The sequence below is a fragment of the Oncorhynchus clarkii genome, chromosome 21 (assembly GCF_045791955.1).
Source record: "Oncorhynchus clarkii lewisi isolate Uvic-CL-2024 chromosome 21, UVic_Ocla_1.0, whole genome shotgun sequence".
NCBI lineage: Eukaryota > Metazoa > Chordata > Actinopteri > Salmoniformes > Salmonidae > Oncorhynchus > Oncorhynchus clarkii.
The window spans coordinates 30,137,353-30,154,333 of NC_092167.1; the positions used below are offsets into that span (position 1 = coordinate 30,137,353).

The 16,981-nt window shown below is 45.4% G+C and overlaps 1 protein-coding gene across 1 annotated transcript in view; it reads right to left on the reverse strand.

Annotated features, from left to right (window-relative positions):
* Positions 1 to 4,066: 4,066 nt before the first annotated feature.
* LOC139378861 (Rho guanine nucleotide exchange factor (GEF) 40) overlaps positions 4,067 to 16,981 on the reverse strand; it is a 39,127-nt gene continuing 26,212 nt past the window's right edge. Inside the window, exons 11-28 of the mRNA XM_071121419.1 lie at positions 16,091 to 16,207; positions 14,791 to 14,889; positions 14,390 to 14,541; positions 13,781 to 13,919; positions 13,449 to 13,568; positions 13,102 to 13,293; positions 12,466 to 12,651; positions 11,890 to 12,204; positions 11,109 to 11,527; positions 10,600 to 10,849; positions 10,350 to 10,439; positions 9,476 to 9,682; positions 8,315 to 8,494; positions 7,928 to 8,108; positions 7,402 to 7,515; positions 7,000 to 7,082; positions 6,817 to 6,863; positions 4,067 to 6,538 (exon numbers count right to left, since the gene is read on the reverse strand). Coding sequence (XP_070977520.1) covers positions 6,837 to 6,863; positions 7,000 to 7,082; positions 7,402 to 7,515; positions 7,928 to 8,108; positions 8,315 to 8,494; positions 9,476 to 9,682; positions 10,350 to 10,439; positions 10,600 to 10,849; positions 11,109 to 11,527; positions 11,890 to 12,204; positions 12,466 to 12,651; positions 13,102 to 13,293; positions 13,449 to 13,568; positions 13,781 to 13,919; positions 14,390 to 14,541; positions 14,791 to 14,889; positions 16,091 to 16,207 — 2,871 coding nt within the window. The 3' untranslated portion in view covers positions 4,067 to 6,538; positions 6,817 to 6,836. The remainder of the gene's footprint in view (positions 6,539 to 6,816; positions 6,864 to 6,999; positions 7,083 to 7,401; positions 7,516 to 7,927; positions 8,109 to 8,314; positions 8,495 to 9,475; positions 9,683 to 10,349; positions 10,440 to 10,599; positions 10,850 to 11,108; positions 11,528 to 11,889; positions 12,205 to 12,465; positions 12,652 to 13,101; positions 13,294 to 13,448; positions 13,569 to 13,780; positions 13,920 to 14,389; positions 14,542 to 14,790; positions 14,890 to 16,090; positions 16,208 to 16,981) is intronic.

Genomic DNA, 16,981 nt, shown 5'->3' on the forward strand with positions numbered 1-16,981 from the left:
CACAGAGAGAGAGAGAGAGAGAGAGAGAGAGAGAGAGAGGGGGGGAGAGAGAGAATGGAGGGGGGGGGTGATGAAATGAGAGATGAGGGTGGGAGGAGAGAAAGAGAGATGAAGTGAGATAAGGAGGTAGGGGAGGAGGAGGTCTCTGGATGGAGAGAATGAAATCTGATAGATGTTGGAGTAAAAAAAACTAGAGAAGGAGCGAGAGAAAGGAAGGAGGGAGAGGGATCAATATGTACATATTTAGAGGAGAGGTGGAAGGAAATCAATTGAAAGGGGGAGGCAATTGATGTGGAGGAGAGAGAGAGAGAGAGGGGGGAGAAAAGGGGAGCGAGAGAGAGGGAGACAACGAGGGATGAGGGAAGAAGAAGGAGTGCAGAGGTGGAGTGATATGTGGCTGTGGCTGCTGTCCTTTTGTCGCAGTGTCAGGGTATTGATACTGTAATACTCCACCCCCCCATCACAATGCTGCCGTGACAACGGGCAGAGTGACGCCCACTGGCATAATGCGGCCAGCCACAATACTGAGGGCACTGAGGCATCACACACTGGCAACGCAGGGCAGGGAGACAGAGAGATGGAGAGGGGGGAAGGGGGGAGAGAAGAAGAAGGAGAGAGAGAGAGAAGCTGGGAAATGGCGGGAGAGAGAAATAATCAGATAGAGGTAGAAAAGGGAGGGAGAGATGGTGACAGGGAAATAGAGAGGAAAGATGGAGGGAGGGAGAGAGAGAGAGAGGAAGAAGGAGGGTATTGATGGAGAGACAGAGAGATGACAGAAAGAGAAAGAGAGATAGAGAGACAAAGGATGGAGGGAGAGTGAGAAGGGAAGGAAAGAAAGAGAGGCAGATTATGTCTGGTCTTTGTGTTGATGTCTGGGAGTGTGTAACATAAACAGGTTATGTGTGTGTGGAATCTGATTTGGCTATTCACATGTCTGATGTATGCATGAATGATCAAAACCAAAAGTGCTCTTTCATTGAACAGAGGGAAGAAAATAGTTTTGGTCAAAGTAAAATTGAAAATCAGATTTGGCAATATTTACTAACATAGATAGATAGATACAGAAACTATCTATCTATCTATCTATCTATCTATCTATCTATCTATCTATCTATCTATCTATCTATCTATCTATCTATCTATCTATCTATCTATCTATCTATCTATCTATCTACAGTATCTATCTATCTATCTATCTATCTATCTATCTATCTATCTATCTATCTATCTATCTATCTATCTATCTATCTATCTATCTATCTATCTATCTATCTATCTATCTATCTATCTACAGTATCTATCTATCTACAGTATCTATCTAGCTATCTATCTATCTATCTATCTATCTATCTATCTATCTATCTATCTATCTATCTATCTATCTATCTATCTATCTATCTATCTATCTATCTATCTATCTATCTATCTATCTACAGTATCTATCTATCTACAGTATCTACAGTATCTACAGGTTGTGTGTGTGTGTGTGTGTGTGTGTGTGTGGAATCTGATTTGGCTATTCACATGTCTGATGTATCCATGAATGATCAAAACCAAAAGTGCTCTTTCATTGAACAGAGGGAAGAAAATAGTTTTGGTCAAAGTAAAATTGAAAATCAGATTTGGCAATATTTACTAACATAGATAGATAGATACAGAAACTATCTATCTATCTATCTATCTATCTATCTATCTATCTATCTATCTATCTATCTATCTATCTATCTATCTATCTATCTATCTATCTATCTGTCTATTGTATTAGCTACAGTATTACAGTATGCAGTATTATATCACAGTATGCAGTATACAGGTTTATAGTATAGCACTCTCTCCTATCACAGTGCATTGTTTGGGTCAATGTTTTGTCCATTCATCTATTCACAGTACACAGTCCAGTTCAGTATTGACTCTCTCTGGCAGCGATGTTTATCAGTGCTGAGATGTCTTTTATACTGTATCTCTTCAGGGTGTGCCCAAAATGGCACCCTATGTAGTGCACTACTTTTGACCAGACCTCTATGGAACCTGGTCAAAAGTAGTGCACTGTTTGTCATTTGTTTATTTGAATCCCCATTATCTTTTGCAGAGGCAGCAGCTACTCTTCCTGGGGTCCACAACAAAACACAAAACATGGCAAGTAACAAAACACGGGTACACCGATAGACAAGGACAGTCACACACATTTAAAAGACAAAGATATACAAACAATACAACAACAAAAATAATGTGCCTGTTAAGTGTGAGTCTGTGTGTTAGTGTGTGTGTGTGTCCTCTCACGGTCCCCGCCATTCCATGAGATGTTGCTTAATACATCTTTTCGAGGTAATTCTGCTTTGCTTGAGTAATTGGAGATGGAAGGGAGTTCCACGCGATCATGGCTCTGTATAATATGGTGGGTTTCCGTGAATTTGTTTTTGGGACCGTGGGTACTATGAAGAGACCCCTGGTGGCATGTCTTGTGGGGTATGAATGGGTGTCTGAGCTGAATCTTATTTGATTATGCAGGCAATCTGGACTTTGTTTATTCATTTCTCATAAAAACTAGAAGAGAAGCAGTTCATCTCTCGCCGACCTGGTATGCATGTTGTTGACGTTAATTCTGTATGTGCAGTTAAGGGCAAGGTGTGCTGCTGTTTTGAGCCAGTTGCCACTCTTCCCTATGCAGTACATAGAGAAAATGGTGCAATTTGAAACGCAACCCATGTTGATGGCATAAATCATACATCATCTCTGTTGGCAGCCCATAAGTCAGTTGATCCACAGGAGATGACCAATGTCTCTCTCTCTCTCTCTGTTGCCTCTCTGCCCCCCTCTCTCTCTCTCTCTCTCTCTCTCTCTCTCTCTCTGTGTCACCTGTCTGCCCCCCCATCTCTCCCTCTCTCTCTCACTTCCCTTATTTCTTTCCTCTCCCTCTCTCTCTTTTCGCAACACCGACTCATTCTCTCACTCCGCTGTATGATCTATTGCTCCCTGCCCCTGGCTCTCCCCCTCACCCCCATCTTAATATGATGTAAAAAGCTAATCGCATGCAAATGTCTGTTGTCCCGGTAACCAGACCCGAAAAATCCCTTTGATGTTGCACCCGGCTCATTCTCTCCACGTTCTCTTTGTTCAACTAGAGTCTCTCTCTGCTTTGTCAACATCCCCCCTTTACCTCTCTCTCTCTCTCTCTCTCTCTCTCACTTTCTCTCTTTCCCTCTCTCTGCCTCTCTTTCACTGCTGCTCTGTCTCTCTTTGCCCTCTCAGTTCTCTCGCTGTCTGCCCTACTCTCCCCCTCTGCCACATTCTCACTTACGATCTCTCTGTCTCTCGCCCCATTCCCCTTGCAAAAATAAAAACTTCTCTAATTCTCTCTACTTTTTTTCTCTCCCTGCCTGGCTATACTGCAATACCACCCCTGGTTCTTTGTGTCTCTGCCTATTCGCTCTCTTTTTTCTATAAGCCCCCTCTCTATTCCTCCGTCTCCTTCATTCTTTCTTCTCCCTCCATGCACATCGTCTCGTGCACGTCGTCTCCCCTCTCCGTGCCTCTCTGTCTGCCTGTCTTCTTTCCCTCTTCTCCCGTCCTCTCTCGCTCCCCCCTTTCTCTCAGAGGGTCAGCCCCTTCCTGTTTCACTCCTCTCTCTCTCCCCACCTCCCCACTTTTCATCCCTCATTCACTCACTCACTCACTCACTCACTCACTCACTCACTCACTCCTTTCTTCTTTCTCTGTGGAGTATTTGACCCTCTGCGCATGGTCATCTAGTCATCCAAGGTTCTGTTGGTGGTTTGCCGGAGATTAACTGCTGCTGATCTAGGGGAACACAGTTGCAGTACACACACGTTATTAGTGAATTTCTGTGCAATGATCAATGTGCAGGTACACGAACTGCAAAACCCGTCAGTAAGTATTGCTACTAGCAGTAAGTGTTATGTAACAATGTGCTACACTGTCTGCAACTACACTGTACCTGACTATTCTACTACTATGTAAATACATTGGTTTAAGTCACTTGGAATGCAAAGTGGGACCCACATGGCAACATCCTCTGTATCCAAAGCGATACCACTAACAGGTTATCGAGTTTCAATGGCTTCCGTCCAGTTTTATTTCAATAGGAAAGGTACACATGATCTAAGTACAATTGAAGTACAATTGAAGTATAACGCGTATCAAGTACATTGTAACCGTATAGCATGCAGACATTCAACAAAAACAGAACAAGCATTTATTTCGAAACTGTAAACATCAGTATATTTTTGGCATAAACTGCATAGGTAAGATGACAGTTAAAAAAAGACGTGAACAAAAACCCCGTTGTATTTACATGTTAAACTACGAATCATGTCAAAGCCTAATAAAAAGACGCTTCGAATATGAAAATCTACAGCTGGATGGTTAAAAGGTGTTCATTATTCTGAAGACATATAATAAGACTTCTCTCCTGGTGAAAACAATAGCTTCCAATACAATGCAATATATTCTTCAGCACCAAGCTAGTACTGTTGTATGAGTACTGCATACCTCCTAATCAGACAAATTAGATATTGATTCAATGGGTTCAATATCCATTTGCACTTTTTAATTTGGATATGGAGTTGCTATGACACCCATGAAATCTGATGAGAGAGACAAGGGTTGCTGCTATCTGTGTATATTAGGCAGACTAACCTACCTACATAGCTGGCATACAGGTTATCTGTTAGTGCCCTTTATATCATACAATAACACAATTTAAATTCAGTTTGCTCCCAAAATTGACTAGCTTAGAAACACAACTTTTATACTTAATAATACTTATATTTGTAGTTGTAAATGAACTCAACCCTCATGTATTTGTAACTGAAAGGTTAGTTAGTTTGAATCCCCGAGCCGACAAGGTGAAAAATATGACAGTGTGCCCTTGAGCAAGGCACTTAACCCTATTTGCTCCAGGGTCGCTGTTGATAATGACCAACCCCGGCTGTGAACCCACTCTCTGAGGTGTCAGGGAGAGTTGGGATATGCAAAAAAAATGTCATTTCCAAATCACACATGCACATTATTACACACTTGTGCATGTGTTAATTAGGACAAATATAAGCACCCCTCAAATGATGTATCATTGTCACTGTATTGCATTAAAGTTGGAGGCGTAAGCTGATAGTGCATACTGCATTCAAAAAGAAAGAATCTTTCAATTCACAACAAGATAATACGGCAGGTAACAGACATCTCCATTTCATGGAACGCTTTCCTTCATTTTGAATAACGTATATAAAGCTATAAGCACATGACTCAGACATAAACAAATGACTCATTTGACACACTCGACCCAACCGACGTCATGTTGCATGAACTTATGCCAGCAAATCAAACATTTGTACACTTGGTGATTGCAATATTATGGCTTATAATGAAAAAGAGAAATCACAAAATCATTCAATGAAATAGTCATTGAAAAGACCAATGGAGAATACGACATCGAGTCCCATAGCTACTGTATCTTTAGACAGAGCAGTGCTATAAGGCACCAAAACAAGTGATACGGTTACCGTAAGACTTACGCCTGAATAAGACATGATACCACCTTTCCTTAAACCATCAACAATAACAATTGGACACACTGTAACCATTTGGCCCAGATTCCCGCTTGCTTTACATCCTCACTAACAAACCACCTCAAAATACAGACGTTAATAGCGTCTCTATTTAACAGCTTATTTGGTTCTGAGTGCTGAGATTAATAGTTCGGTTATAATAAGATGTTGACATTTTTCATTTCCATGTTATGGTTTATTCTACTCTTTACTTCCAGGCAAGTCCTACTGAGAGTAGGGCGCCATGCCTGTCGTTGGTTGATATCTGCCCACTGGTTGGTCTATAGCTACTGTACTAAGCTGTAAGATGGCCACAGTGTTGGAACAGTACTCTACTGTCTATAGCACAATAAGACTGTCTGCAGAGTGTATGCGTGTGTTCCACACTCTGCGTAATGTGTGCACCCATACATGCAGGGCCGTATGTACTCATTTGCATAGATCACAATCACACCTAGCCTATACTATACCACATATACGGCCACACAGACAGAATCTATAATACTACTACAGTACTAACATTCCCCCCCAAAAAACGTCCCTGTTTAAACAGCATTGTAAAAGGCAACATTTTAATAATGTCCAATAAAGTCAGTATAAAGCTATATTTCCTATAATGCTCCTGTATGTTTTAGGAGATAGTGGAAGCACGAAGGCCATGGCCGCCAGTCAGTGGTTCAGGCAGAGTGGTTTGGCCTAGTGGGGAGCCGCTGAAGGAGGACAATGGCTCTACTGTGTGGTTGGAGTGTCCACGGTATCAATGACTCGGCGAGCAACTGGGTTCGGCCGATCCAACATGGCCACCGACAGCAGGCTCTGCTGATGCCAGGTCCTGGGTTAGTCAGGGCCGTAATGTCTCTTTGTTTCCTGTATGCCCTTTTTTCTTTGGTCCTTTACTTCTTGTCCAGTTTGACCCCTCCAGTGGCTTGCATAGAGATGTTGTGTTGGTCTTTATTAGGTCCAGAATCCAGTTTCTGGACAGGGAGGGAGGGAAGGGAGGAGAGTGAGCGGAGAAAGGTAGATGAAGGTTGAGGTGTTTGATATACGAACTCTAAAGGGTTAACCTGGGGTTTTGGTGACACAGGTGTGTCTTCAGTCATTCAGGAGAAAAAGGGGTCAAAGCATTTGACTGATTTAGACGTTCAAAAGGAGAGATTGTGGGTTGACGGGGCAGACAAGGAAAGGGAGAGAAAGAGAGTGATGGAGGAAACGGAGAGAGATTACAGTACGTGTGCAAGATAAGATCACTCACGTTTGTTGCTGAGATGAAGATTACACCGCAGTGGAAGGAGACTGGTTCTGTGGAGACAAACATCTCACTTGAAGCACAGTGTGAATGTGTGTCTGTGTGTGTTTGTGTGTATTCGATTGTGTGTGTGTGTGTGTACGTGTGTGTGCGTGTCTGTGTCTGCGTGCGTGTGTCTGTGAAACTCACCTGTGTTTGTCCCCTCCCAGAGGCTGGCGACCCCCCCTCCTTCTGACTGCCAACAGAGGAAGAGTCTGAACAGCTACTGTGGACTACAGAGAGAGAGAGAGAAAGAGAGATATGAGAGAGGGGGAAAGGAGTGTGAGAAAAAGAGAGTGGAGGTCAGTCGCCTGCCAATAAAGCTTTTGTAATGAAATTAAAATTGCAACACCGCAGATACAGAGCATGATTCTTCACTGTGAAATACCATTATTCACAGGGAGACATCTGGTGGACAGCATATGTATTACACACAGGGTGTTTATAATATTTTTGTGGTTTCTGACAGTGTGTCTTTGTGTGTGTGTGTGTGTGTGTGTGTGTGTGTGTGTGTGTGTGTGTGTGTGTGTGTGTGTGTGTGCGCACGCGCACCTCTGTCATTCAGATTGTAGATAGAGTCGAGTTCAGATGTTACCGGTGCTCCTGTGGCGTCTAGCAGTATCTTACTAGACACACCGATACACATTGTCTCTTTCAAACACAACTCTGAGAAAGAAAGAGAGAAAGAGAGCGAGACAGAGAGAAAGAGAGAGAGACCGAGAGAGAGACAGCGAGGGGGACATAGAAAGAGAGAGACAGAGACAGAGAGAGAGAGAAAGAGAGATAGAGAGACATAGACAGAGAGAGAGAGAATTCCATTACATGTTCAATTCATAATGCAATATCTTACATTAGTGAATTTGAACGGTGGCCCCGACCAGGACTCAAACCCAAGTCCGGCGACCGTCAACCCAACACCTTTTGACAAGGTCACTAGGTGAATGGGGTTAAGGTCGCTATAATAGTTTGGAACTTGTGTTGTATATGGCTGGGGTGAGAGGTGAGAGTTCAGAGCACATGACTAAAATCTTATTCGAATTCTGTGGGTCAGAGTAAAATGTCAGGGATCATACTGTACCTGTGTTGTGTATAGCGTGAGTCCAGAGGAGCTGAGCGATGTCGTGTGTCCAGGCTGCCCTCCCCTCTCCACTCTGACACTGCAGGGTCAGGCAGTCCCGGATACGAGGGGCCTGACGCACCCACACCTCGAACCTCACCCCCTCCTCACCCACACTCTGGGTCAGACCCATCTCACCCGTCTGACAGAGAGGGAGGGGGGAGGGGAGGGGGAGAAAGAGAGATGTGGAGAGAATAGAGGTCGGAACCGTACACATAGTGGATTCATGTGGTATTGGACCTTCGTCTCATACCCCCGCTGTTTTGGAAATGCTGGTGCATGCTGGTGTGTGCGTATTTACGCGCGTCTGTGTGTGCACCCGTGTATGAGTGTGCGCGTGTCCGTTACCTTGATGCTGTGTTTGAAGCTGTAGGCGGTGCGTCCTGGGCCGGGACTCTTCTGCTTGGTGAAGATGATGAGGTGCTGATAGAGGAACACACTCCTCACCCCTGTCTTCTTCCTCCTGGTCCCCCCACACACCAACAGCTCCCCCTGACGCACCAGCTCTCCGCGCTCCGCCACTGGGACCTAACACACACACACACACACACACACACACACACACACACACAGTTTACCGCCCACCAAACCGCGTTGTGTTGTTCAAGAGAAGCTTTTGAAACAAGCTATTTTTAACCATCCAAGTGATGTGAGGTTCATGTAACCCGAGCTATGCGTCAAACCTAACTCCTCCACCACTCTCTGTTCTGTTATTTAGCTAACTTTCAGAGAGCTCTTTGTGTGTGTGTGTGGGTCATGTGTTTTTGCCTGTGTGTGTTTGTGGGTGTGTTCTAGTAGCTATGTGGGAGGGTTTAACCTAGCTATATAATCCACTCTGTAGGTGACTCAGCAAAGCAGTATGTCATCAGTCAGACTGACAGTGAGTGTGTGTTTGTGTATGTGTGTGTTTGCATGCGCGTGTGTTTCTCTCTCGCTCCCTGCGTGTGTGTGCGCATGTATGTTTGTGTTGTGTATGAGTATGTGTGTATGAGTATGTGTGTCACCATGGTGATTGATAGAACTGTGTCATCGAAGCAACAGAACTACAGGACAGGAAGCAGAAAACAGGAGTAGGATTGGCTTATAAAAATAGGATGAAACAAGTTGCATCTAGGTGCTGATCTACGGTCAGTTTTGGCTTAACCCCCCAAATGGCTATGGTTAGAGCTGACGTAGGGAAAGTTGATTCTAGATCTGTGGTTATGGACAAATTGAGTTATTCAAGTGAATGTGATGTGATGCTTATTGAACTGTTTGTCCCGACGAAGTCCCAAATTGCATTATATTCCCTTCACAGTGCACTACTGTTGACCAGAGCCCCATGGGCGCTGATTAAAAGAAGTGCACTATGGGCTCTGGTCAAAAGGGTGCTATTTAGGACGCATTCCCAATTTAAGGTTGAAACCTTGTCCAACACTTTGGGATCATTATACCAGTATGGAGGTTTATCTATTCTAAATTGGCTTCCGCCCAGAGTTGAGAATTTAGTTTTAAGTCTGGCGTTCTCACCGGACACCCGACGATTAGGTCGCTGGCCCGGAGGTCCTCGCCGTGACGCTGGACGTGTCTGAGGACGGAGAGGGAGGAGTCGGAGGCAGGGTTTAGCCCTCCCAGCTCTTCCAAGGCATCGCAGTACTGTTCCAGTCTCAGTGTAGGGGCCTGGAGACAATGGGGGAACGACAGGGGGGAGAGAGGAGGGGTGGCCGGGAGTCTGAGCTGGGGAGGGAAGAGGGTGGGAAGGGGGGAGAGAAAGGAGAGGACTTCAGCATCATTTCCATCTACAGTATGGTCGACATCATCATCATTGTTATTACCTTCATCATTTTCATGACACAGTACTTAGAAATATTTTATCTTCTACTGTCACCCTGTGGCCGTTTCAAAAACTGCACCTCCAGCATTTGACACAGCTCCAAACTACAGTAAATATTCAACCCTCAGATCTCTACTAAAACCCATCTATGTGATGTTCTTCTTTTCATGTTTTCTCAGTCTAAAGCTGTGATCAGATTATGCCCTGTGTGTGTATCAGACTGTGCTTATTGTTGTGTGTTGAAAGCCTGTTGATTGGTTTTAGTGTAATCCAACCTTAATTAGTTATTTGAGTATACTTTACACTTATAATTGGCTTCCGTGTATACAATGCTGTTTTAATTGTCCATACTATATAATGCTGTTGTTGTAATGGGCTTAAGCTAGTGAATGTGATGCTGTTCCGTGGTGGCTGGTGGAACTTTAAATCGGAGGATGGGCTTGAATGGAACAGTATCAAACATTCCACTCATTCCATCCAAGTCATTACTATGAGGACGTTCTCCCCACACCAGCCTCCACTGACTCTGTTTTCAATAAAAAAAATGTTTGCAACGAGACAGTCTCTTACCTTGAAGAAGTCCGCAGCTTGAGTAACCAACGGGGAGTCCAATTCTGGTTTAATCCTGATGTAATGAGAGTACTGGAGAAACTCCTCTCTCTATTTGTGTGTGAGAGAGGGGTTTGGTATGGAGAGAGAGAGAGAAAGTAAAGTACTTCATTTTTTTATATTAAAAAAAAAATCTACTTCTACAGTACCCTTGATGGCACTGCCCATGCTAAAACAGCCCTCTCTCCAACTCTATGATCGACACACTCACGTATTTACTGAAGAGGTCCTGTTGCAGCAGACTTTGCAGTAGAGCTCCCTCCATGGCTGGGAGGAGGTTCTGTGAGTGGAAGGAGCTGAGGCTGGCCCATTTGGGGAACAGGAGATCTGCTTTCCCCCTGAGGGAGGAGGGGGTGTCTGGACCCTCCAGGAGGGGCAAGTAGGTCTCTTCCACCCCCTTTAATACAGCCACGTACTGCCTCTCTGAACTCAGCATCCTGCACCACAATAGGTACAGTTTACTGTACGGAGAAAGGAGGGAGAGTGAGAGGGAATGAAGAGACAGAAGAAAGGGGTAGGGAGAACCAGAAAGAGAGAGGGAGGAAGTAAGAGAGAAAGTTAGAGAGGGAAGAGGTAAGTCAGAAAGGAGGGTAAAGAGGAAGAAAGCTGCATTTCTCTCTCTCTCTCACACACACACACACACACACACACACACACACACACACACACACACACACACACACACACACACACACACACACACACACACACACACCATACCTCTGTGCGGTGGTGGTGCCCTGCCTCTCCCCTCCCGTCTCCCTCTCCGCTCGGCTCAGCAGCACGTGTTGTCTTGGCGTTCCGGTATAGTCCACCACTTCCTTGCTGCTCACCTCTACACCTCTGATGAGCACCCCTGATCCCCCCTGTACCCCTCCTATTCCTCCCCCAATCCCTACTCCTCCTCCTCCTCCCTCTCTCCATCCGGGGACGGCGGCTGCCATCCCAGCGGTGATAACAGGGTCTGTGAGGGCCCGGCGCCCCAGCCAGGTGAGGGGGGAGTTACGGCTGGCTGCACCCACAGGAGGCTCTACAGGCCTGGCGGTGGCAGGGCCCCGACGGGGGGCCAGCAGGGCCTGGAGGTCGAAGCTGGGGTGACGCTTCCTGGGGGGTTTGGGGGGCAAAGGGGCTTCTGTGGGCTGGGGGAAGAGAGGAGAGAGAGAGAGAGAGAGAGAGAGGGGAGAGAGGAGAGGAAGATGGAGAGGGAGGTGATGGATCTAGGATTGTACAATGTAAGAGAAGAGGCACAATAAAGGCGAACGGCTAAAAGCAGCGGGTGGCCTCTGACCAGAATTTTGGCGGTCATTTTCTGTTTCCTGACGATTCTACATGCTGAATCGCCACCCAGCAGGTGATCGCTAACACACTGGAGATGTTATGCAATCCATTATAATCTAAAACACACATAAATACATGCAGTATTTACATCTACCACACACACACACACACACACACACACACACACACACACACACATACACACATACACACAAACACTTACGCTCTTCTTTGCCGGATGCAACAGATTCTGCAGAAATTTCCCTCCTCCCGCTCCTCCTCCACCTCCTCCCATTCCCTCCTTCTTATTCCCTTTCTCCTCTCCAATCTTCAGAGTGGAGCAGGTCTGTGGGCGAAACAGTGAAGCCAGGGACCCCCAGGACTGGAGGCCTCCCTCCCCTCCCCCGGCCCCGACACCCCAGTCTCCCTCTCCCTCGGGCCCCATCAGGTCCCACAGACTGGAGGCGGAGGGAGTCTTGGGCCGGGCCTGGCCCTGGTTCTGCCCTCGCTCTGCCTGCTGCAGCAGCCTGGGTTTGACCTGAGGAACAGTAGTAGAAACATTGTTAAGAGAGAGAGATACTACAGACAGACAGACAGACAGACAGACAGACAGACAGACAGACAGACAGACAGACAGACAGACAGACAGACAGACAGACAGGCAGGCAGACAGACAGACAGACAGACATTGTAGATACTGTCGATAGATTTATACTGTAGATAGATAGATTTATACTGTAGAAAGATAGATAGATAGATAGATAGATAAATAGATAGATTGAGTGACTGAATGACTGACCTGGGCCACAGTGCGTTGGTATCTCTCAAGGGTCTGAGACCACAGGTCCAGGAGAGCTCCACCACCCAGCTCCAAGGCTAAGGCACGGGCGTCCTGAAAACGAGATGGCGGAATGGGAGGGAGGGAGGAGAGGGGGGTGGAGGGGGAGGGAGAGGTGGAGGAGATGACGTCGCACCACTGGTTGGCCTGGAGGGGTGTAGAGAGGTAGAGAAAGGTTGGGAGAGGAGAGAGGGGAAGGGTATAAAAAAAGAAATAAGGGTTAGTTGACAGTGTCATAACTGTGTTTGTTGCTGTTACTGTATACTAGTTTGAATTGTGGGTATTTCAGTGTGTGTGTGTGTGTGTGTGTGTGTCATGTGTGCTGTGACAGAGCGTGTCATGCTTGTGTCTGTGTCTACACTATGTGTCATGTACGTGTGTGTACTGTGTATGTATGTACATGTCACAGGAGGTTGGTAGCACCTTAATTGGGGAGGACGGGCTCATGATAATGACTGGAGCGGAATCAGTGGAATGGTGTCAAATACATCAAACACGTGGTTTCCAGGTGTTTGATGCCATTCCATTTGCTCCGTTCTGGCCAGTATTATGTGTGTTTAACCCGGTTAGTGTGGACAGTTGTCTCTGTGTGTTTACCTCGGTCAGTGTGGACAGTAGTCTCTGTGTGTTGTCCAGTGTTGTCCAGCAGTCAGACAGACAGTGAGACATGTCTCTGAGTCTCTCTCTGACCGGGGGTACCCTGACCTGCACCTCTATCAGTCCCCCCCAGTCCAGCTCAGACCAGCTCTCCAGATCTCCAAGAATCGCCAGGGTCTCAGTGTGCAGCTCCTATGCACACCCACACACACACGCACACGCACACGCACACACACACACACACACACACACACAATATACAGATGAGGAACATATACAGTATATTATACAGAAACACGTGCACATGCACACAAACTCACACATGGCACACACACGCACACACTCACGTTGGCCGACTCTCTGAAAGTCTTGAACTTCTGCTGTTTGAGGGAGAGCCTGCTGAGAGAGATGGGAGGCTCCCTGTAGTCTTCCAACTGATCCTGGATCTGCTCTATCTCCCTCTCGCACTGATAGAGAGAAGTCGAGAGGGGGTGGGAGGGTGAGTTAAAGTAGAACGGGCGACGAAATAACAGACATTTGAAATACCATTAGTATCCAATTGTAACAGTCTGTTTTCTCTAAACAACCTTTTCAAAGAGACAGCTATTTAACTGCCGCTCCACACTGTACTATTACAATATTATACTGTTCGTTCTGTGCTTCCCTCTCTCTCTCCTACCTTTTCCAGCTTGTCCACCATGGCAGCCAATCGTCCAAGGGCTTCCAGGTCACTGCCCCTCTGATTGGACACCTGGACGAGGCGGTGGAGGGAATCATCCACGCTGTCATAGAGGTTAGAGGTCGCAGCCAGAGCAGCTCTGAAGGCGCAAAGAGTTCAAAGGTCATATAGAATATGATGATATAGGGGTGAATCCTAACTTCCACTTAAGTCGCATATTCACTTAGTCTCCCATTGACATCAATGCATGACTAAGTGAAAATGTGTAAGTTAGGATTCGCCCAAAACAATAGATATCCATAGACTTCCAGTCATTGTGCTAACACTAGTTAGCATTGGCTTGCAAATATACCTCTAACTTAATTCATACCGGACACAGAGACATAAAAATAGTATCCACGAGTTAATCTGATTCTGGGGAAGTAGATACAGGGCATCATTGCTAAAATCCTGAAGTATCCCTTTAATAAAAGAGATAGCAGATTGAGAAGTATTACACTAGGAAACGCTTTCAAAAACACACCTCATACGTTATATCTATTATAGGATCATCTATTTGAACTGCATTATCATTTGGATACACTGATGGGATAGGGTAGATGGTGGTACCTGCAGTCTGGGGACCGCTTTGCCAGTCCTGATGTGCCATTGGCCAGCCCTGCCAGCCAGGCCCCACCCTTGCGCTGCAGCTCAGTCAGCCGTTGGTCGACTAGGATGCTCGTCATCAGCTGTCTGTGTTTTTCCACACTTAGAGGAACAGTCTGGAAAAGAGTAAAAAAAAAAACACTGAGGTTAACCTTGTGTTGTGTTGTACAGCCAAATGGATCACATACAGAAAGTATGTTACATTTACTCAAAAGTTCTTCATTTTTTTTCAAAAGCTCCTCAAGTTTACTCAACAGTTCAATTCAGTTCCTCAGTTATTACCTCTAGTATTTCACCCCATAACACCTCACTGGTACCATCTTAAACAACATAGATGTGGTGATACAGTAATACATGTATCCTACCTTGATACAGTCTGGTAGTGGTGCTGTGTCCATAGACTGCAGTGCATCCTCCAACAGAGAGAGTGCGCTCTCACAACACTCAGTTAGACTCTCCACACTCTAACAGCAGAAACGGGACAGGAGTAACGTAGTATAGTTTAGTCTATAGTTTAAACTGCACCCTATTCCCTACATAGTGCACTACTATGGACCAGAGCACTACTTTTGACAAGGACCCATCGAGTTCTGGTCCATAGTAGTGCACTACATAGGGAATATGGTGCCATTTGGGACACAGATATATTAGCTTATATTGCACATGACATAGAAGAGCTTGATGGTGAAAACGTGACCATTGATACTGCTGATTTGATAACTTTAAAGCTGCAATATGTAACTTTTTGGGCGACCCGACAAAATCACATAGAAATGTGAGTTATAAATCTGCCAATGTCATTGAAAGCAGGTCTAAGAAGCGGTAGATCTGTTCTATGTGTGCTATTTTTATGCTTCCCGTTTTATGCATCTTTTACGTTCGCTTTTGTACACCAGCTTCAAACAACTGAAAATACAATATTTTGGGTTATTGAAAATACATTTCACGGAGGTTTAGATGGTACAATAATTCTCTACACTAAACATTGATTGTTTTGCCACTTAAACTGAAATAGGCGAACTATTCTAAATTTTAGCAACCAGGAAATGGCGGAGCGATTTCTGCACATTGCACCTTTAATATCCACAGGACAGAAATCGTAAGCATTTAAAGAAATGACATTGTTTGTGAGTTAACTTTTTAATTCAAGTCAAATGCCATGGCTAACATACGTGAGTGAGTGTGTGCGCTCGTGCGTCCAGCACTCAGAATGTCAAGTTTAGCACAGAATGCCAAGACTTATAAAGTGCAGCCTATTCAATTTGAAATAAATGAGAATAGACAAATCAGTCCAGTCTCATATTCAAAATGCCAATAGCGGCGTATTGATTTAGCTGCATGTGGAATCTGAATTGATTTGAGAAAGAATAGGCTGCACTTTATGACTATAAGTCTTGACATTCAAATTTGACATTCTGAATGCTAGACATGCTGGGAACAGACTTTTCTCTCTCTCTTTCCCTGCCTTCCCTCTCCCCTCTCTCTCCCTCCCTCCCTCCATCCACACATTCCCCTCCCCATCTCATCCTCTCTCTCTCACTCCCCCCTCTCACCAGTCTGAAGGCCAGCCAATCATAGCAGCAGTGTTTGTAGTCTCATTCCATCTCTCTCTCCTTCCTCTACCTTAACTCCATTCCTCCCTCCCTCCCTCCCGCCATCTCTCACCAGTCTGAAGGCCAGCCAGTCAGAGTGGCAATGTTTGTAGTCTCCGTCCATCTCCAGGGGCAGCTGCTGCCTGTCTATATACTGCTGAAGGACCCCTGTCCCTCGCACCGTGTGCACCTACACAGGACACAGAGAAAAGAACATCAGATTCTGGGAAGGAAGTGATAAAGGGTCCGGATCTAGAAGACTGTTCACACTACTGAGCCAAACGGAGCCAAGCCAAATCAAGCTGTACTGAGCTGGTCTGGTTACGCATTGACCATAGTTGCTGGAACTGTGATGAAAAAGACCATGTGAAAAGAAAATATTTGAGCCAGTCAAGTTTGGGTTGGCGCAGTGGTTTGAAAAAGGTACAATTCAATAAATATTACTACTTCATTTTTTTGTGTGCTTTTGTTTTGTTTTGCCTTGTCATTTTTGTTGTTGTTGGGGGTGGGGGGGTTACAGCTACAATATTCACATTGTTTTACACAGTTTATACCATATGTACCTGCAGGCTGCCACTCAAGAAAATAAACAAATAAATACAAACAAAAAGAGGTGGGCCTACACCTCCAACTACCCAACCCTCCCCACCCCGCCCAGCAACACAGGCTGGTTGTTAGTCCCCACCCCCCATACTGCTATCTACCCATCCGCCCTCCAACTCCTCCACCACTTATCCCCTCGAGAGATAGAACTTCCCAATGAGCTTTGGTCTCTGATAAAGCATGTAAGATATGTTATCTGAGAATAATCCTTTTTTAACTTCTTGGTGACAGGGGGGCAATATTGAGTAGCTTGGATGAATAAGGTGCCCAGAGTAAACTGCCTGCTACTCTGTCCCAGATGCTAATATATGCATATTATTAGTAGTATTGGATAGAAAACACTCTGAAGTTTCTAAAACTG